We start from the raw sequence: 22574 nt of genomic DNA, 5'->3' as shown, positions 1-22574 counted from the left end.
CTGTAACATGCACTCTACAAGGCTGGAGTTATGCAATGTTTGGCAGAAGGTATGTCACGTGGCAGATACAGCAAATGTGGAAAAAAGGTTACATGGTCTACTTAGACTTAATTTGAACAGCAGCAGACACTATTTATTACCCTAAGGACAATATCTCTATGATAACAAAAGCTTTACTTCAGCAGAGCTAGGGAAGCTGTCAAGGATTAAGGGCAAGATGGATTGAGTCAAATGCAGAGGACCAGAAAATAGGATGACAGTTCAACTTTCTCCAACACACGGCCAACGATTCACTGTAGTCTCATAAAACCAATCATTTTTTAAGGCTTTAGAATATCCCAGTCAAACCCAGTTGAGAATTTATTGTGAGACTTGGAAGTTGCTGTTCTCTAACAGTTTCAAGTTGACAATGACCTGGCAGTGCTGGAGCAATAGGAGAATAGACAAAAATTGCATGGCTCAGATGTGAAAGCTGGTAAAGAGCTAAACCAAAAGACTCGCAAAAGTAGTTGTAGCCAAAAAATGGTTTAGGTTGTGCAAAAACAAAGATATTTTTAATCTTCAAAATGTTAAAGCTGCCTCTCCGGGACACTACTGTGACCCAATAGAATGTTGGAACTGTTGTTGCTCTGATTTTATAATAAATTCTATGCAGTGACTTAAAGTGGATGTAAACCCACTCTCATCCTTTCTAAACTACTGCCATAGTGCTGATCTATAAGGATTTACATGTCTCCTGCATGTATCCTTACCTGTCAAATGTTTCCCCTCTGTCTGGTATGAGACCCGAAAAACTGCAGATTCTGTGGGTGGATCTGTTGTCTGGAGCTCTGCGGGTGGAGTCATAATGTCAGTAGACTCTCCGCCCTCCTCTACACTCCCCTTGTCAACATGCATTTTTTCCCGTGTATTCCTTACACTAAATTCTGCTATGATGACTAACATCCAGTCAAAATCCAGAAAAGTAACCACATGACTTCAGAAAAGGAGTGGGGGTGGGAATTAAAAAATAATGCCTGTTTCCAGGCTAGTGCATTAAAAATGTAAATAACCTGTCACTCATAGCAAGGGAATGGAACGGACTAAGGTTTTTCTCTGTTAGTCCATTTTATTTCACTGAACAATAAAATAGGATTCCTCAGAGCTGGATTAACTGTGTGGCAAGACTGGGCACAGATGATAGGAAATCTTATACTGTACATTTTGACATAAAAAATAAAAAATAAACATTTTGGGTTTACACTTTAAGCTGGCCATAGATGGATTGAAATTCAGACAATTCAGCAGGGAATGGCAGAATTTCAATTTATGTGTGGTTGTGCCTGTTCAGCAGAAGTCAATCATTAGAACAAGCATGTTGGAAAACCCTTCTCGATCAGTCGGCTGCAGTTAATCAGCTGCTGATCAGTGTATTCTGAAAGCAGGGAGTGCTGCTGTCAGAATACGATGCTCCAGTGGGGAGAATTCCTCTGCCCACTTTGCTTGTGTGGCTGAAGGCATCAGGTTTTTTTTGTTTTTTTTCATTTAAATCATCTATTCACCAAATTTAGAGTTTTGCTGAACTGAGTCTGGATTCTTATAAATGTTGCCACAGCCCACAACATAATGGGAGGTATGTATCAACACAACTAATATTTGTCTTATTGCAGGATCACATTACCCCATTTTTCGCTGTGTAAACAGAAATACACATGAGGAGGTGTCAGATGCTTTCTGTGATTCTAGTACCAAACCCAGTTCTGAAGAAGAGCCATGCAATCTTTTTCCTTGTCCTGCATTGTAAGTATATTCCTTAACGATGTCCTATCCAATATCTATGTATATGTGCAACATTTATTGCCAATTTGACTTTCTTTTTCAAAGAGACCTGTGCAAGTAATGTGCATCTCCAATCAGTTATTACTGCAGGGGCTTAAAGAAGCACATGCTTCTTGTTTTGGTAACTAAAATTAACCTCCCTGGCAGTATGATTCTTTCTGGTTTTAGGTGCTGAAAGCGGTACAATTATTTTTCATGGAAATTTGGCATTTTATATTGTAGGCCTGTAATTCTGAGGCCTTGTACAGACGAGCAGACATGTCCGTTGAAAACGGTCCGCGGACAGTTTTCATTGGACATGTCTGCTGGGAGGTTTTGGTCTGATGTGTGTACACACCATCAGACCAAAATCCCCGCGGACAGAGAACGCGGTGACGTAGACAACACCGACGTTCTCTGACACGGAAGGTCAATGCTTCCACACATGCGTCGAATCAATTTGACGCATGCGTGGGATTTCGGGCCAGCGGACATGTCCGATGAGTTGTACTAACCATCGGACATGTCCGACGGACAGGCTTCCAGCGGACATGTTTCTTAGCATGCTGAGAAACTTTTGTCCGCTGGAAACCTGTTGATTGTTTTGAAATGCTTGTGGAGTCCTTGTCTGGTGGAATTCCACCAAATCAAGACTTCCAGAAAGGAAGGTGCAATAAGGAATAGCAATGCTCACTTTACACAGATTATGGCAGGAGGGCGATAGCAGTTCACCATGTTAATAGTGTGGATTCAGAAAGCTCCAAGTAGGAGGTTGTGAAGAAGATAGGCAAACATTATCTAGGACCTGAATTCGCTCCACCTTGGTAGCAGTTCCACTTCCTTCAATTGTTGCTATAATGCATTGTTACCTTTTTTATCGAACTGATTCGTGAGATTGGATTGGATTTATTGTAGACTGTAAGATGCACATTTTATGAGGGTTGAGGAAGGTTCTATGTTATATGATTGTATGTCTAAAGCCAGATACACACTATTACTGTCAGCTCTGGTCGGAGCCGCTGTACTAACCATGCAAGGTTAGTTCAGCGACCTCCACCGCTGACCTGTTGTGTTCTGACAGAAAGACGCCCCCCCCGCCAGAACACTCCAATCAGCAATCTCTGCCATTGGCTGGGAGTGCTGATCAAGAGTCGGTCGGATGCTGGTTTTCCAGCATGCACGTCCAACAGAAGCCAGCCGAACGACTGTCGGACAGACAGACATACACACGGGCTAAATGTCAGACTTTTTTTTTCTAACCGGCCTTTGTCTCCAGACATTTCTGCCCATGTGTACCCAGAGTTTTATTTTTGTTTGTGCTTTTGGGTAGCTCTTCACTGTTTTATATTATTTATGTTATAGAGGAGGTGTTGTGAAATCACTATTTAAGTGTTGGCTTAGAAACCAAGGTTTATTTGCTTTGTGACTACACAGAAGCGATTCAGTTCGCATGCGCCGCGCTTTATAAGTTTTTCATTCATTCATTCATTCATTGATTTCATATCACTTATCTGGCATAGCTCATAATCTTTAACACCTCCACTCTTCTCCTGATGGACCGTTTTCATCAGACTAACCGATCGTGTGTGGGCCCCATCGGTTATTTATCCATCGGTTAAAAAACTAGGAACTTGTTTTAAAATTATCTGATGGTTATTTAGTTCATTTTTCTCAGCACGTCATTGTGTTTTACGTCACCGCGTTCTGAAACGGTGTGTAGGCACAACTGATGAAAGTCAGCTTCATCGGATATCTGATGAAAAAATCCATCAGACCATTTTAATCGGATGAACCGACCGTGTGTACAGGACATTATTGTTAAGCAACTGCATCTGGCTAGCCATGAATAATATATATTTTTTTAATTAAATTTTTAGTAGAGCTGTGAAATTTTTGTTCAGTGTATATCTATCTACATAGATCAGTATTGCAAATAGCACATGCATGAATAATTTACAGGACAAAGCAGTAGCACTTCTTCAGGGTCTTAGAAAAGTTGAAAAGTGAATCATGAGCATGGTAACATGCAACAGAATAAGTGTAATGCACTTTTTTAACAGAATAGAAGTAGCTGTAATTAAGTGTATTGAAAGTACTGTAATCATTATTTATGGCCAATTACAGCAATAAAGTCAGTAATTTTCCATCTACCATTGCCATTCACTGTGATTATCTCAGAGGGTCTTAAGTGAAAGTGAACAAAAAATATATATATTTGTTAAGATCTTACAAAGATTATAGGAACATGGAAAGGCAGTAGAAAGGAGTAATTAATGATTCAGACATACTTGAGGAAAGATATTCATGAAGGGCATTATAACATTATTTTTTTATCATACTCTTTTGATTGGATTATGGATTTGGAAACTGTAAGACATTCATAAAAATTGTATTACATCAGCAGTCTTTTCTTGTTGTCAAGAGATTCCCAGCCTTCATGTAATACCCAACTGGATTTCTTCACTATGTTGCTGTATTTATTACTGAAAACACATTGCAATACACTTGCTTCATTAGCGCAATCAAAAATGAAGGGGATTACACTCATCCACTGGCTGGCTATAACACCTACTTTTTTTATAAAGAAAAATCCCCCCTATACACATACACACATTGGAGTGATAAATTAGCCTAAAATCTTGTCCTGCATTCATAATTGGAAACAACATGAAACAAGGCACATGTTCTTCACATTGAATGTATATACTGAACCACATGACTCAATATACATTAGATTCAATTGATGTAAGGAATCTATCTATCTATCTATCTATCTATCTATCTATCTATCTATCTATCTATCTATCTATCTATCTATATACACACACAGTGCCTTAAAAAGTATTCATACCCCTTGAAATTTTCCAAATTTTGTCATGTTACAACCAAAAACGTAAATGTATTTTATTGGGCTTTTATGTGATAGACCAACACAAAGTGGCACATAATTGTGAAGTGGATGTTATAAAAGACATCGTTTTAAGGAGTGCGGCAGTCCAGGACCTTTTTCTATCCAATTCACCTGCGCATAGCCAGCACCCTTTTGGTCCAGTGGGACGGAAGCAAAGCCAAGGGATCAGAAACTTTTAGAGCGGTATATTTTCTCACTTCAACTAAGTTGCTAAGCAACAATAGCTGCAGCATGGCTCAAGAAAACTTTTTTATGGAACGGCAGCAGGATAGGAGTGATTTAGCAGTGGTGCACTGTGAGGTGCTGGTGACACTGTGACTTACAAGCCAAACTGACAATTGTGTGTGACATTAGACTTGATTGGCAGTAGCACCCTTAGAGCTACAGTACCCAGTGTGGGCTGCACCCTATAGGTATGCCAATGACCCCCATTATCCCCCAAGTACAGAGCCCACCTATTCCCACTGCCCTAGTAGAGAGATTCTCTCTTCTCCCACCCCTCAGTACACAGTGCTCCCCCACCCCATTGCCCCCAAAACCGAGCTCCCCTCCTCCCCAATACAGGGCTACCCCTAGCCTTCCCAGTACACAGAACTTCTCCTTCCTCTCAACCCCCCAGTACACAAAGCTCACCCCTTCCACTCAACCCCTCCACTACACATAGCTCACACCTCCTCCCACCCCCCCCCCAGTACAAAGCTCACTCTGAACCCTAGCCCCAGTACACAGGGCTCCCCCCTCCCGCCGCTTTACCGCAAGTACAGTGCTACTGTAGAGCACTCTGTGCCTAGCCTCCTGGCAGCTGTTCCTCCTAACTGAGGAGGCATTGTCACTTGAGGCACGCTGTCATATGTAAACACGGAATTAGTGTAGTAAACCGATTTTGTGCTTACAAGCAAACATCCCGGAAATTAACTCACAAATGTTACCTGTATAGTATTTTTGTAGCATCTTAGTACAAAAAAGACAGTCTCTGGTAGATCTTGATGATGAATCCAGAGCTGTAGATAACAATACAAATAGGTCTTTGGTGTTTAACGTATTCTCCCTTTAGTTTCTTCTAGATAACAACACGTATATGTAACAAAGCAGAGTTCTGAAAGTTTTGTATTGTTTAGAAGAAAAAAAAACACGCCATAAGAGTCAAAAGTGTATTTATTTTGTTGTTTTGTAATGCTGGACTGCTGAGATTGATTATATCTCAGCATTCAATAATGAAAAACAAAGTCAGTTTAGCTAAACAAGTAATGACAGATTATATTGTATCAATCTCATGCATGTCCAACTCTCACTCCATTTCAAGTCAATAATCAAAAGGTTAATCATTTTTATAAAAAAAGATTCAGTCAACAAATGCCAGTGTAGACATTTTTATACATTAACATCCGATAGATGGAAATGTCACCTGTCTACTTCAATGTAAGCAATTAAATGTTTTACATTTAATAATTTTGAGTACACAGTCCATTGTTACTGAACACAATTTAGTGAGAATTATGCATAGCCATCTATTGGAAGGCTGATAAATATTGTATAAGACTCTTTTTCATTTCCGATATCCGCTTCTACTTTATAAATTGCTGTGTCTGTATTTGACAAGTGCTGTAGGGATGACTAAATTTTACAAGTTAACCATTTACAGACCGCCCGCCATCATAATATGGCGGCCTTTTGAAGTGGAATACAGCTGTTATGGCAGCAGGAGTTTTGTAAGGATAAAGTTTGTTGCCATTCCACGAGTGGGTGCAATTTTGAAGCATGACATGTTGGGTATCAATTTACTTGGCGTAACATCATCTTTCACAATATTTAATAAAAAAAATTGTGCTTGTAAGATCGCTGCGCAAATACAGTGTGACAGAAAGTAATGCAATGACTGCTATTTTATTCTCTAGGGTGTTAGAAAAAATATATATAATGTGTGGGAGTTCCAAGTCATTTTCTACAAAAAAAATATATTTTAAACTGTAAACAACAAGTTTGAAAAATAGACCCGTCTTAAAATGGTTAAAGCGGAGTTCCACCTATATAAAAGTCAGCAGCTACAAAAAGTGCAGCTGCTGACCTTTATTAATCGGACACTCACCTGTCCCAGTTTCCAGCGATGTGGGCGTATGAGGCCCCGCTCATCTCCACTCCACTCTGCGGCGCCGGTATCATGAGTGTGGGGGGCCAAGCTGTGGCTTCACAGCCGGGCACGCACTGCACATGCGCGAGCCACGCTGCATGCCACGATTGGCCGGGAAATCATCTGGGACCTGTGATGTGTCCCAGATTATTGCCAAGAGGGAGGGGAGAGAGGTGAACTTCCTTCCGGCGGTGCCCCGGGAGGAAGTGGGAGCTGGAACCCTCTATAAAGAGGAATTCTGCTCCCCCCAAAAAAATGACATGCCGCAATGTCCGCCAGGCACCCGCGATTGGCGGTTACACAGACAAGGACGTAGATCTGTGTGTGTAAACACACAGATCCACGTCCTGTCAGGGAGAGAGGAGACCGATGCTGTGTCCCTTGTACATAGGGACACAGATCGGTCACCTACCCCAGTCAGTCCCCTTCCCCCACAGTTAGAAACAATATGCAGGGTACACATTTAACTCGCCCCCTAGTGTTAACCCCTTCCCTGCCAGTCACATTTATACAGTAATTGGTGCATATTTATAGCACTGATCGCAGTATAAATGTGAATGGTGCCAAAAATGTGTCAAAAGTGTCTGATGTGTCCGCCATAATGTCGCAGTCCCAATAAAAATTGCAGATCGCCGCCATTACTAGTAAAAAAATAATAATTTTGTAGGCACTATAACTTTTACGCAAACCAGTCGCTTATTGCGATTTTTTTTTTTACCAAAAATATGTAGAAGAATACGTATCGGCCTAGACTGAGAAAATAAAAAAAAAAAAAATTGCTATTAATTATAGCAGCAAGTAAAAAATATTGATTTTGTTTTCAAAATTGTCGCTCTTTTTTTGTTTATAGCGCAAAAAATAAAAACCGCAGAGGTGATCAAATACCACCAAAAGAAAGCTCTATTTGTGGGGAAAAAAGGATGTCAATTTTGTTTGGGAGCCACGTCGCACGACTGCGCAATTGTCAGTTAAAGCGGCGCACTGCTGGAAGCTAAAATTTCACCTGGGCAGGAGGGGGGTATATGTGCCCAGTAAGCAAGTGGTTAAAGGCTGCCTCGTGAGGTGGAGTTTTTGAAACTGGAATAAAGAAAACTAGACCAGAACTGGAACTGTTGCTTATAGCAACCCTTCACATCTTAAGAACTTTTTCTAGAGAACATGAAACTTAAAATCTGATTGGATGCTGTAGGCAACAACTCTGGCTGTCCTTCAGTTTTCATAAATCATCTCCAGCAGGTCAAATTGTGTACCAGAGAAATGTTTTAATTTGACCACACACCATCAGGTCTAGCTGCTTGACCTGTTGAGTAAGTGAGTTAACTTACTAAAGGCAAATAGGCTGTACAAGGGAATTTTCACCTCGCAAAAGAATGTTCACTTAGCTTAGTAAATGTGGTGAAAATTTCTTTTGCAAAGAATGCCCAATTATACATAGGAAAATAAAAATGTATTTTGGCTTGCAGACGATTGGATGATAAGTCAGCACAGCTTCAGCTCATTCACTAAGCTAAGGGACATTTCCCTTTCAAAGTAAAAATGATTTAGCAAAATGAACAGCCTATATGCCTTTAGTAAATCAATCACTGTTGCATCTAAAGATGAGTATTGCTCAAACTGAAGGAATCTACTGCATGGTACCGAAGTTGATGAACAGATACATTAATGTTTGGAAAGATCAAATTTTCTCAGCTGTTTGTTACTAATTAACACGTTATATTTGAAGTCATTGCTACCGTAATCTTCTTCTGTTTGTATTGATAGAATAAGTATTGTTTAAAGGGCTGAACAGCACATGGGGGTTGCTGCTGAGAGAGATCAAGCACCACAAAATCTCAATTTGGATAGCTAAAGTGGAACACCATTTTAACGCAACATTTCTTTAACTTTTTATTCACCAAGCATTTTATAAATAGTCTTGTGCCTTGTATACTCCGCCCTAAGCATTACATCAGCAATGACTTCATCAAGAAGATCAGGGCGCTACAGAGTAACTTTCTAAATAAACAATGCAGGGCTCATGATTAATCTGATGATTATGAGTGGTTAGCAGTGCATGATTGATCCTGGAATGAATCCATTTGCAAAGGCTTAATGTATTGTCAAAGCAGCTGTTACGACTCCTGAATACATCTCAGCCAATGTTGAAATGTTGTTACGGTAGCAATGGGGTTGTATTACTAAAACCTGAGAGTGCAAAATCTGGTGCAAATGTGCATGGTAGCTGATCAGCTTCTAACTTGTTCAATTAAGCTTTGATAAACAAAAAAAAAAATGGAAGCTGATTGGTTTCTATGCAGAACTGCACAAGACTTTGCACTCTCCAGTTTTAGTAAATCAACCCCATTGTGTACACTGACAGCTCTGAACCAGGAGGCGGGCTGCCTAAACTAAGGTTCAGTATATTGTCAAAGCAACTGTCATGGCTCCTGAATATATTGTGGCCAGTGTTTACATGTTGTCATGGTAGCAATGTTTCTTGCTGACAGCTTTGAGCAGGGAGGTGGGCCATACATTGTTTATTTAAGAAGTTACTTTTCAGCTCTCCAATCCCCTTGATGAAGTAATTGCCGATTTCATGTGTAGGGTGGAGCGCCACGAGGCCTTGGTTTGCACTACAATGGAGCTGTCAGCCTGATCTTGTAGCAGGCAGTGAGCAGTGGGAGATATCCCGCTTGTGGATGAGCGATAGTAGCCTCTTGTTATATGTGCAATATGAGAGTGGGTTTTAAACTATAAATAAAAGGATCATTTACATACCTCCCAACTTTTTGAGATGAGAACGAGGGACACCTATTAGCAAAAGTATGTAGGCATAGAGCACTGCCCTTGCCATGCCCTCTTAAAGGAGAATTATAAAAAAAAAGATACATTTTTGCCACTACTATTTTTTTGTACTGCCTTTTGAAATTTACAAATGCAGCAATTTAGAAATTAGATATAAGATTTAGCACTGGGAAACACTTTTTGAAAGATAAAAAGTGCATTTTATATACAACTATATAGATCAGAATCAGTATTATAGCTGATCCCAGCTGATAAAGGGGGAGCATGAGTGATTGACCTTTGCAGCAGCAGGGTCCATATGGGAAGGTGAGCACCTGTCCATAGGATCTCAGCTGATGGAGGTTCACACTCTTTTGGGAAACATAATCCATACTGGGAAGAAGGACTGTACCACTGATCACAGACTGATTTGTGATGTTTATGGTTTCTATACATGTACATAATTTACATTTGTTACACAAAATGGGAGGAGTTTGTGTCACTGCACAATATCTGGATAGTATTGTATATTGATTATGTGATACCATCAAGGAGGGTTGGTTTAGCATGCACAATTTATTATATATTGGTTTGAAAGTGCTGCTGCTATTTATATTTCTTTTTCATTGTGGGTTAGTGCTAGAAATTGTTATTATATATGGATGAATATGTTATAATTGTTCTAGGTAATGTGTATGATTGACAGTTGTTCTTGCATTAACATTTATTTTAAATCTTCTTTTCTGTTTACCAGCTGGGACATAGGAGAGTGGTCTGAATGCAGTAAGACTTGCGGCCTAGGAATGCAACATCGCCAGATCTTGTGCAGACACATCTATGCTAATCGTACCCATACTGTGCAACCACATCGCTGCCAGAACCTGGAAAAACCAGAGACAACCAGCACTTGTCAGCTGAAGATCTGCAGTGAATGGCAAATCAGGACAGACTGGACACCAGTAAGTGGCAGATGTAAGGGGAGCAACTATTTTAAATTGCATCATTTCCTATGTATAACGGTTGGTACCAGGTTGATGCAAGTTTATACTTATTCAATTTATATAAATTCTATTACCACACCTATTGATATTCATAGGAAACCTTTACTGAGAGGAGTCAATACAGTGTTGTTGATAATCTCCTACTGAAATTGTTACTTGTCTGGCTGCTCCTGGCTACAATACTTTGAGACATGCAAATGAAGAAAGTCACAAAGAAGTTGCAGCCCCATAATCATTTTGATTGATCCAAGTCACAGATTTAGAAAGTACTGAAGACATAGGATCAGACATGAAGACATGTGACAGCAAGAAAAATATTATTTTCAGAGAGTGAGGTTAGATATGGCAGCTTCCATATTTTCTAAGTACACTCTTCCTTTTAAATTTGGTATTGTTTCAAGTTATTATTGTGCTATAGTTATTTTGTGATAATATTGGACTAAAGTATATAAAAATCAGGGAAAGGGAAAAGAAAGCTAATGTGCTAAGTTTTTAGAGTATCTGGAAAATTACTAAACACATCACCTATAGTAATGCTTGAGATACCACCTCACTACTTATTGTTGCTTCTGCTCATTAGAATTGTGAAATGATAGGATGCTTATGGTGTAAGCAGTTACATGTATTTTTTTAATTAAGTTAAGGACAGTAGGCATTATGTATCAAACACAAGCCTTTGAGGGCTACAATGTAAAATAAAATGATATATGAAAGTATTGGCTGGTCACATAAGCATGCAACAAGAAAAATGACCAGTAACGGCCAGCTAATGTCTTGAGTCTTAATAACAGCAACGTAAAGGAGGGTAGTTAAATGGATTTGTGTTCTCTTTAGTATACATATGTTATGTTGCGATAACATGAAGTTCATATTATCAATATGTGGAACAGGCCACAGATACATGTATTGCTACTCCCATAGGGGTGGCAGAATTGGAAAGGTTCTCTCATTTTTTGCCTTGACCGTCTCAAGAACTTTAACCCTCTGACACACCTGGTTAAATGTGCAAACATACAACACCACAGAAACCCACTGAAAGTAATACTTAGTGGTAGTACTATATCACCAAATCAAATAGTAAAAGTTAACTTGATGTATTATCAGCCAATACAATTTATATAACAAAGAAAGCTAGTTTGAAAGTAGATTGACAATGGCAATAGCATTAACTAGCATATGAGAATTTCACTTAAGATTAGGTATAAAATGGCATCTTCCATCGAGATCAGCATAAACGGTAACAATGCCCCCTGAAGTGCAGCAGCAATGAGATTGGATCCACCAAACTGCAGGAACTATACCGCCAGTGGGCACTAATGGTGGCTATACTAGGCCTAAATTGACTGGGTAGACACAGCCCTTGTTTAAAAACACACATCTACCAACTCCATACCAGCCCCATTAAAAGGGTTGTAAACCCTCAAGTAAACCCTCACCTCCTGTGATGCATCTGCCCCCTTGTACTTACCTGAACCCCGTCTTTCCAGTGATGGGGACGAGCACACCAGCTCCAACCGGTTTCCTGGGTCCTGATTTGGTAGATTGATAGCAGCACAGCCATTCGCTCCTGCTGCTGTCAATCAAACCAAGTCCTGCTGTCTGTGTCAATAGACGCAGCAGCAGGACATGAGAATGCACCCGCATGTGTTCCCCAGAGGGATAGCGGCTCTCCAAAAGGGGGAATGTGAGAAGAGGAGGAGCCAGGAACACCGCTGAGGGACCCCAGAAGAGAAGGATCGGGGCCCCTATGTGCAAAACCAACTGCACAGAGGAGGTAAGTATGACATATTTTTTTTTTTATAACAAACCTTTATTTATCCTTAAATTATCCTGAGCTGTGGTAATACTCCCCTTTTCCACCAACAATGGTGGTAAAGGGAAGCAGGAGCATGTACTGGGAGATTATTGAGGGGGACTGTCATTAAAGTTGTTCTTCTGTCGGGTAATGTTGGGGCCCTTTAAGGTGGTGACAGGCTTTTTCGGTGGAAGGGGCAGCCTCAAGTGGAGATTTTAAGATGAATGCTCCAGTCTCTCGGCAGAAATTGTATAAGATAGAAGTGCTGACCGGACTACCAAATCCCTGGTGTCTCTGCCCCTGGACAGCTTGAGTCTGGCTAGCTTGGCCTCCTGCTGACAGACGGGTGCCCCCTCGACTGTGTTCGACTGTGTTTTTGAACACAGTTGAGGGGGCATTTATCTTAATATGTCCACTTCAGATCGCTGAGCAACCTAGTGGCCAGAACAAGATCGAGGCTGCCCCTTCCACCGAAAAAGTCTGTCACCACCTTAAAGGGCCCCAACATTACCCGACAGAAGAACAACTTTAATGACAGTCCCCCTAAATAATATCCCAGTACATCCTCCTGCTTCCCTTTACCGCCTTTGTGAATTTCTGCAGAGTCAAGACAATGGGCTTTTCCAGGAGATTCAATAAAATCACCCCTCCTGGCTCCTCCTGCTGCCAGGGTCTGTTGGATTCTGTAGTTCAGCAAGTTAGTTTTTCCTTTACATGGCTGCCATTGTGGACTTCCCGGTGCACTGCATAATGTTTATGGGCTTACTTGACTGTAGTTATCACACTGTTGGAAGGAGGAGAACAGTACAGCACAACATTGGTATCTCAGTAGAGTAGAGAGAAGTAAGTAAAGAGCAATGTCTTCTTCTCCATGCTGTTGCCAAGGGAATACATTGGTTTTGTATAGATTTTCTTTGTTTAGATTATTATAAAATAAAAATAAAAACACTTTCAGTTGCATGCCTATGTAATACGTCTCCTCTATTTTAAATAAATCTTAGACAGAATTGTATTTATTTTTTTCTAAAATGAGCACTGACATCAGTGATGGGATTTAGTCTCAGACACCCCTAATTCACTGCAAGACAGAGCCCTGGGGCAAAAAGTGCACCCTAGAAGCTCCAAGCAGTATAAAAAATAGTCTACGTTTAGAAGGTGTAGTGAAGGTATAAGGTTTTCCCCTTACTTCATGCATGGTATCCACGTCAAACAGGGAAAGTCTCCCATATAGCGCATGAGTAGCGCTATACAAGTCATTCATTCATTCTCCAGAAATCGCTTGCAATATTGACAGGAGTGTGTTTATTTTAGAGTGTTATTTACACTCCCATCTGTGACCCAATTTGACAGACAGTTTAAAGTATTTTATCCAGCATTTACTAATTTCTCGTATACTTTCCCTGACACTGGTACCGGGGTATACCTGAAGACTGCTATGCATTGGTGATTTGGCAAAGGATTTCAGTGTTGTTCGCACTTTCACTGACACCACCATCTCTGCTACTATTGTCTTTTTTGGAGCTGGACTTAAAAAAAAACAAAAAAAACATCATGTTATTTTTCTTGGTAAAGTTTTGCTTTCAAACTGTAGCAGACATTCAAGGCTTTGTGTTTCCTGTAAATGGTCAATCTTTCAATACATGCAATATATTGTGCTTCCCAAATGTCAGAACTGTTTTATGATGTAGATATTTGCTCAATTCGGAAAAGTCACAATTTTCTATTCTGTACAGAACATGACTATGACTATGGGTTGTCCCTCGCTGCTTGTCACTTACAATAACTGTTTTCTCTTGCTGTGCACAAAAGAGAAAAATACCTAGTATGAAATCCTTGGCAAGCACTGAAAGCTTATTTTTTCCTTTACATTTTCCTCCTATTGTGTGATTATGTTTCTACTTTCTTTTGCTCTTTTTGTCCGTGTGGTTTTATACTTAACCATTTGGGTGCTAGCCTGTATATAACCCTTCATTACCAGTCCATGTTTCAGTTATTATGGTTGTTATGGTGTGACTCCAATTAATTGGTCATACAACCCTGCACACAAAAAAAATGTATATCATTTTTTAGACAGCTAGAGCTATTATTTGGTGGTATTTAATAACCACAGTTTTTTTTAACTGAAAAATAGAAAAAGATAAAAAAAATTGGGTCTTTTTTCACCTTTAAAAAATGATCCCATAATCATTGGTGGTCAGTGGCACTTTAAAACTGCCCAACTTCAAAAAAAAAATCCCCAGATCATTGCTGGTTACTGGCACTCAACCCCTTCTCAAGAATAAAAAAATAAATTCAACAACCGTTGGTGGTCAGCATTTAGAACCACTCATCCTTAAAAAAAGAAAAAAAGAATAGAGCATCATTGGTAGTCAGTAGCACATTAAAGCAGTATTAAATGCAAAAATGTAATATATTGCTGCCTATTAGTTCTTAAATTCCAGCGCTGCATTCATTTTCTTTTTCAGTTTTTTCCCTCTCTATTTTCACTTGGTTATCTAGCCAGTAATGCACTTCTTGTCGTAGGGTTCCTGCACTCAAATGTACTAGCAGATTTAGATGCACTAACAGATTTAAGCCAAACTCCAGGTAACATTCTTTAAAGTGGTTATAACCCCCAAAAAATCCTGAGCCTGTCCCTTTAAGGCAGGCGCTATAGCATAATGCTTTTGCCCTATCAATTGTCCCTTTGTATCTTCTACAGTACCTGGTTGATCCTGCCTGGTCCTGATTTCCTCTATGTGTGCTGACCACGTTTATAATGACTGTTGTCAGCTTATGTGCCTCCATCATAACAGCTCACCCCTGTGCATCTCCCCCCTCTACCTCTCCTTCCCCTTCCTCTCCTCCCCCTTCCTCTCTCTCTTTGTCAGTTCTGTAGTGTTCAGTGACAACACAAACTCCTGACAACCACTCCCTTCCGGCTTCACTTCCTTGTTCCCTACTGCGCATGCACGACTCGCGCTGCGCAGTGCCACTGGTCCCTGCTGTTTTCTGGGACCCATGTGTCTCCCAGAAGAGAGCGGGGGGCGCCGGACATTTTAGACAGGTATCTGCTCCACCCTTCCCCTGAAAGGTGCCAAATGTGACACCGGAGGGGGAAAGGAATCCGGACAGCGGAGGTCCCATTTTTGTGTGGACCTCCGCTTTAAGTAGTATCAGTAACAGTTTTTTTTTTCTTTTTGGAATGAAGGTTTTACATAAAAGCTGATCATTGTAAGCAATGGTAAATTGTTTGTCTCAACCCGTAACTGCCACTTTTGCTGGACAGCTTGTTCTGTTGACAGACAACAGACTTATTTGCTAGATTGCCAGGTAAAAATAAAGGAAAGAAAGTCTAAAAAAGGAAACACATGCAGCCATCACATCTAAAAATTGGTAAGTTGCAATATAATGAATGTTTGCTCTTGGGTTTAAAACTCCCAGCTATCTTCACCTTTGATCTGCCATGATCCACTCTCCTACCTTTCTTCCTGTGTTTATAAACATTCAGCCTATTCACAAATGGATGGAGGCTCAGATCACTGGCATTCATGGACGCACTGGCTGCCCAAGATTGTTTTTCTAGCAGTGCCATTTTAAAATGGCACACCAGAAACACATGTCCACCATCCTGCCATTTTAAAATTCACAGTGGTAGTAAAGTGGTTCAAGAGTACCTGTACTGGTGAAAAAATGTGAAGTGCTATGTGCATGAATATCAGTCATTGCCCGGAGCAACAGTAGAATAGGTTCAGCATCGTAGGCAGTGTTGCCTTTCCAGAAATCACTAAATAATAATAATAATAATAATAATAAATGCAAATTTTTTTACCTGCACAAAGATGTGCATTTATTTATTTTTTTATTTTATTTTTTTAAAGGTGAACTTATCCTTTAAGTACATCCACTGTCCTGACTGGTACTATAGTACCCTAGAACACTGTCTATGGTATATCTCACTCCTTCAAATGTTCTGGACTATTTGTTTATCCATAGTGTATGCATGAATACATATGCCTTTGCATTTGAAAATGTTTGGAAGGAGATAATGGGAATGATCAGTGTTTTGAACATGTTTCCGTTCTTTGTTTAATACTAAAAAAGAAAAAAAAAATCAGGTTAATATATAAAATATTGCACACGAATAATACTAAGTGTTGCCAGTTGCTCATTGAATAAGCATTAACAATGCTAATAGCCATGCAACATTTTTTGTACCCACTGCGGCTTTGAAATTGCGCTACTTCAGAGCAATTTTAAAGCCACATATCAGTGTGATTTGCACTGCCGATTTCATTGGTAAAAACGTAGTGCAGGCAGGAACCTATTTCATAATCGTTGCAGCTTATGTATTAAAGGTTCCATTGCCAGCAATGGGGTGGCATGCGATTTTGAACTGTTAAATTACATGACAAGTCGCACCGGTGTGAACAGGGCATTAGTATGTCTTTATTTTTAATGTTTGTAAATTCAGTAATGATTCTATGAACAGATATATGACATTTCAGAGTCTTCCAAATAGTAAATTGTGGCTAAGAATTGTAAAATGTCTTCCATTTCTTGTTATATATATTTTTCCATCATACTCACTTATGGGGCCAGATTCACAAAAGAGATACGACGGCGTATCTCCTGATACGCCGTCGTATCTCTGTGATCTGCCCATCCTAACTATGCGGCTGATTCATAGGATCAGTTACGCATAAATAGCCCTAAGATCTGACAGGTGTAATTGACTTACACTGTCGGATCTTAGGATGCAATTCTATGCCGGCCGCTAGGTGGCGAGGCCATTGCGGTCGGCGTAGAATATGCAAATGACTAGTTACGGCGATCCACGAACGTCCACGTTACCCATCGCTCTAACTTTCTGTCGTTTCCATCGAGATATGCGTCGTAAAATTAGGGCTGCCCTCTAGGTCGACTAACCAATGTTAAGTATGGCCGTCGTTCCCGCGTCGAAATTTAAAAAATCACATCGTTTGCGTAAGTCGTCCGTGAATGGCGCTGGACGCCATTTACGTTAACGGCTAAACAAATGACGTCCGTGCGACGTCATTTAGCGCAATGCACGTCGGGTAATTTTCCCGACGGAGCATGCGCAGTACGTTCGGCGCGGGAACGCGCCTATTTTAAATGGTGCCCGCCCCATTTGAATTAGGCGGGCTTGCGTCGTGCGGATTTACGTTACACCACCGCAAGTTTACAGGTAAGAGCTTTGTGAATCAGGCACTTACGCTGTAAACCTGCCATGGAGCAACGTAAATGTATCTGAATCTGGCCCATAGTTTCTATTCTAATGTGTGGTTTATTCAAAGGCTTATTTGTGGATCTCTAGAAAAACACAGTTCCCTAAGCTGTAACATTAAGCTAAGCAAACTTTTACAAATACATGTGTTTTATCTGCCAAGGGAAAAACGCATAATGTTTATGTGTTGAAGATAGAAAGTACCAGCCATCTTATTCATACTATACTGTATATTGTTATAGAGGATCTTTAAACCTCTGACATAGATATAGCTTGACATCAACTCAAGTCATTAATAATAATAGCCTAGAGTAAATCAGAAGATTATGTTGTATTTCTGTTAATCTTGGATCTCTCAAAGGACACTCAGTCGCCTACACACCTGACTGTGTTTTGTCTGAATGTTATCCATTGTATGGAAACTATAAGAGTTTTGAGTTTATTTAATTTATCGTTTAACCATTAAATGTTTTTATCTGTTTTTTTTTTCACAATGTGCAATCTTTCTTTTACAAATAAACATTTAAAGTGTTACTAAACCCAGGACCCTGCATTCACTATATCTGGTCTCCCACAGTACACAGAACATGGAAATGCAAATATTTTTGTAAATATAAACTGCTAAATACCTTTTCTCATCAGCAGTATATAGCGGTCGTATGACTTCTGTCATTGTCTGGTTAAAGCTTGTAGGAGGAGTTTTCATACTACTCTGACTGTCCTATGAGGCTGCAGGACCCCTGACCCTCTGTCTGGACAGTGCTGATTGGCCCTGTGCTGACCACATGCTCCCTCCCAAAAAAACAACTCTCTAGTAATATACACCAAACTGAGCATGTGCAGGGTGCCCCAACTGCTCTGTTCTATCACCAGGAGATGGATTGGGGACTGTGGAAGAAGGGGAGGATCACAACACAGGATCAAACAGACTTTTTACACAATGTGCAGGATGAACCCCTTAGATTCCACAGTGCGTATAACAAACATGCTTTACTGCAGCCCTCAAAATTTCCACTCGCCTACTAGCATTTGGCGAGTGGATTTAAGCTGGGGGCGAGTGATGACAGGGCTGCATGTCCAATCTTCCTCCAATCTGTGCCTACACTTAGAGTCCCGATGAGATTGGCGGCCGAAGAGGAAAGGTGCATGCTCGGAAAAAGTAGTCTGTTTAGCCGCACACAGGCAGAGCAGTACACAGGTGCTCTCCTTACAATTCTCATTAAGCCATGGGACCTAACAGTATGACCTCTCTGAGCCTGCCCCCCTCCCCGGGCCCCGACCAATGTAGCTGGAGAGCAGACAGAAAGTAATGAGTGAGGTGGAGGATTGCAAAAATTACCACTCCGGTGCAGCGCTCACTGAAAGTTGCCCTGACATGAGAGCGGCAGCCTTCTAGTTTGTGCAGTTTTCTTCTCCTTGTGCTCTATGTAAGTGTCCAACAGATTAGCCTGAGCACTGTGAACAGACTGGTCTCAATGTGTGCTGTTCGCTGTCAGTAACACTTTAATACATGACAAAATGCTCCTGAAACTTTGTGTGTTAACCAAGGATTGATGACTCTTCTTTCTGCATTAAAGTAAATGAAAAGTAATCATGCCAATGATGTGAAAAAAGTCAAAAACTCCTCCTACTGGCTGGATAGAAGATTACCTATTATTCATGTGCAATATTTTATATATTAACCTGATTTGTATTTATTTTTTGTATTTAACAAAGAACAAAAATATGTGCAAAACACTTTTCATTCCCATCTCCTTCCAAACATTTTCAAATATGTATACATGCACACACTATGGATAAACAAACAAATAGTCCAGAACATTTGAAGGAGTGAGATATACTTTAAACGGTGTTCTAGGGTACTATAGTACTAGTCAGGTCAGTGTTTGTACTTAAAGGATAAGTTCACCTTTTAAAAAAAATAAAAAATAAATGCACATCTTTGTGCAGGTAAAAAAAATTAGCATTGTTTTTACTAGGAGCCTGGAAAGCATTACATCCGAGATCCGAGAATCATGGGTGCCGTGCAGGACTCCTGCAGACTTGTCAGTGTATCTGTCTGCTTGTACCTCATATACAAGTAGATACACACTGACAGGAAGAGACAATGAACTACCAGAGTGCTTAACAGTCACAAAGGCTGTCGATAATTGTAATTTTCCATTCACAGAACACTTTTTTTAAATAGGGACAGCGAGCATGGGGAGAAGATCCCCTGCTTGCTGTCATTAGATTCAGCATAGTGGGCAGCGGCTGCAGGAGTGGGAACATGTTACACGTCCCACCCTAAAAATGAGTGGAACATGTAACATGTTCCCAAAGGTTGAAGATATCTTTTAACAACTTTATGTGTTTGAACAACTTTTAATCATCCAAGGCTTCCTTTTGAGAGTATTGTTTATGCACATATAAAATCAATAAACAACTACATTTAAATTTTTTTGTTGGCAGTGTTCTGTACCCTGTGGAGTGGGACAGAAAACACGTGACGTAAAATGTGTCAGTAACATTGGAGATGTCGTCGATGATGAAGAATGTAATATGAAGCTACGGCCAAATGACATTGAAAACTGTGACATGGGTCCATGTGCCAAAAGTTGGTTCCTTACAGAATGGAGTGATAGGGTAAGACATGTCGGATAATGAAATTTATCATACAATATTTTTTTTTATTTTTTTATTATTATTGCATGCAATCTTCTTCAAATTATATATTTCTCTTTGTCATCTTTTCCATGTTAGCCAAAAAAGAGTGTAATTTAAACGACAAACTCTCTGTAAACTACAAACTTTTTTTAATAGGCTATGTATATTGTAACCACTACGTTTGAATGCTTTGCACAAGTCTTTCAGTCAATTCTTATTCGCTCATTACTCATTTTCTGTCCTGCTAAACAGCATGTGCTTTACTGCTCCCCATAGACAAATGCTGGTGGTCAAAATAATTGCTTCCTCTTTGCGTTTCAGTGCTCAGCAGAGTGTGGGGAAGGAGTGAGGACTCGGTCAGTAGTCTGCATGTCCAACCACATCAGCAGTTTGCCGCTAGAAGGATGCGGAAACAACAGACCAGCAGAAACTACGACCTGTGATAACGGGCCATGCGAGGGCAAGGTTGAGTGGTTTACAGGAGCCTGGAGTCAGGTAAATCTTTTTACGGTACACAGCTGAGTTCCTGTGTGACTGAAAGCAAAGAATGCACTCCTATAGCTGGCTTTGTATTTACTGTCTCAAGTGAAAGGCGCAGCCTAAGTCCCTGTAAGAATACAAAAAAATGTATTCTAAATCTGCTGTTGCCTAGGCTTTGACATCTCTGTGTATTCTTTTATTCAGAATAAAAAGGAGATTGTAAAATAAGCCATATAATGGAATGTAATTAATAAATGTAGACTGCAAAAAAAAAACAACCTAAACCTTCATCTACTTTAAAGTAAGTCGGTTGCAAACTTTGGCAATTGAAACTGTGCAAATAATAAAAAAATGCTCTGAGAGACCCTGGTGCCAGACCATTTGTTCCATTAATAATCATCATTAAATGTATGGGCATGTAACATATTTTAGGCATGGCATTTACCTGTAAAAGCCCCACTTGTGTAGATTTCCAATAGCCCTGAAACTGCGGCTGGGTGACTTCTCAATGTAATATCAGCAACCCCAGCAGACTCTGAGCTATCACTCTATAGTTTATTTCCCTTCCCACCTCACCCAGGACCTACATCAAAGGTTATTTGATAATTAAAGGAATGAGTTGAGGAGATGGGCCAACACGGACTATAATTAGACTGAAGAAGTGGAGAGGGCTATGAGATGCAAGAAGAAAGGGGTCTGTTTAGGGAATGGACCCTTTCTAGAGTATCAATTAGGTAGAAAAGTCAGAGACACATTGCAAGTCATTAAATAATTGATTATGGAAAGGAAACATGACGTAAAAAGGTAAATTAGGCATTTTCAATAAATCATTTTTCTGTGTTTTCACCTCCAATGAATTATTTTGGTAATAAGGTCAGTTTAAGCAGAGTAAAGCCCCATACACACTATTGGATTTTCTGCAGATTTTTGTCTTCAGATTTACCAAAACCATTTAATATGAGGTCAAACCTTAAGAGTTTCAATTTGTAATGCAATTAGGCAGGCCATTGCACTACATGGTAAATCTGAAGACAAAAATCTGCAGAAAATCAAATAGTGTTTATGGGGCTTTACATTCATTGTAAAGAATCAGTAGATCCAGAGATATAGGTACAAATATCAATTTACACATGTGCAAATGTTTTTTTCTTCCTCTGGAAAGTCGAGATTGTCTCCAATTCCTCTTGAAAGTTGCAGGGGAAAGGAGAGTGTGAAGTATCCAGATCTGCATATAACTTTGGATGAACTTATATAGCTAGATTCACAGAGAGTTAGGCCGGCGTATCAGTAGATACGCCGACCTAACTCGGAATCTGCGCCGTCCTAAGTTTAAATGTATTCTCAAACTGAGATACACTTAAACCTAGCTAAGATACGACAGCCTGCGCCGTCGTATCTTAGGGTGCAATATTTAGGCTGGCTGCTAGGTGGCACTTCCGTTGAGTTCGGCGTAGAATATGTAAATCACTAGATACGCCTATTCACGAACGTACGTGCGCCCGTCGCAGTAAAGATACGCCGTTTACGTAAGGCGTTTTCAGGCGGAAAGTTATTCCATCAAATAGCTGGACTAGTCAATGTTAAGTATGGCCGTCGTTCCCACGTCGAAATTTGAAAATTTTACGTCGTTTGCGTAAGTCGTCCGTGAATAGGGCTGGACATAATTTACTTTCAAGTCGAAACCAATACGTCCTTGCGGCGTACTTAGGCGCAATGCACACTGGGATATGTACACGGACGGCGCATGCGCCTTTCGTAAGAAACGTCAATCACGTCAGGTGACCCCTTATTAACATAAAACACGCCCGCTCAACCTAATTTGAATT

The 22574-nt window shown here is 40.2% G+C and overlaps 1 protein-coding gene across 2 annotated transcripts in view; it reads left to right on the top strand.

Annotated features, from left to right (window-relative positions):
• Nucleotides 1–22574, top strand: part of THSD4 (thrombospondin type 1 domain containing 4) — an 894854-nt gene that overhangs the window by 849188 nt on the left and 23092 nt on the right. For both annotated transcript variants that reach the window (XM_040342787.1, XM_040342788.1), the window contains 4 exons: nt 1650–1779; nt 10354–10558; nt 20074–20247; nt 20590–20763. In XM_040342787.1, coding sequence (XP_040198721.1) covers nt 1650–1779; nt 10354–10558; nt 20074–20247; nt 20590–20763 — 683 coding nt within the window. The remainder of the gene's footprint in view (nt 1–1649; nt 1780–10353; nt 10559–20073; nt 20248–20589; nt 20764–22574) is intronic.

Source organism: Rana temporaria, chromosome 3 (assembly GCF_905171775.1).
Source record: "Rana temporaria chromosome 3, aRanTem1.1, whole genome shotgun sequence".
In the NCBI taxonomy this organism is placed as follows: domain Eukaryota; kingdom Metazoa; phylum Chordata; class Amphibia; order Anura; family Ranidae; genus Rana; species Rana temporaria.
Note: the sequence above shows the minus strand (reverse complement) of the source record. Positions and strands in the feature narration are given on the sequence as shown.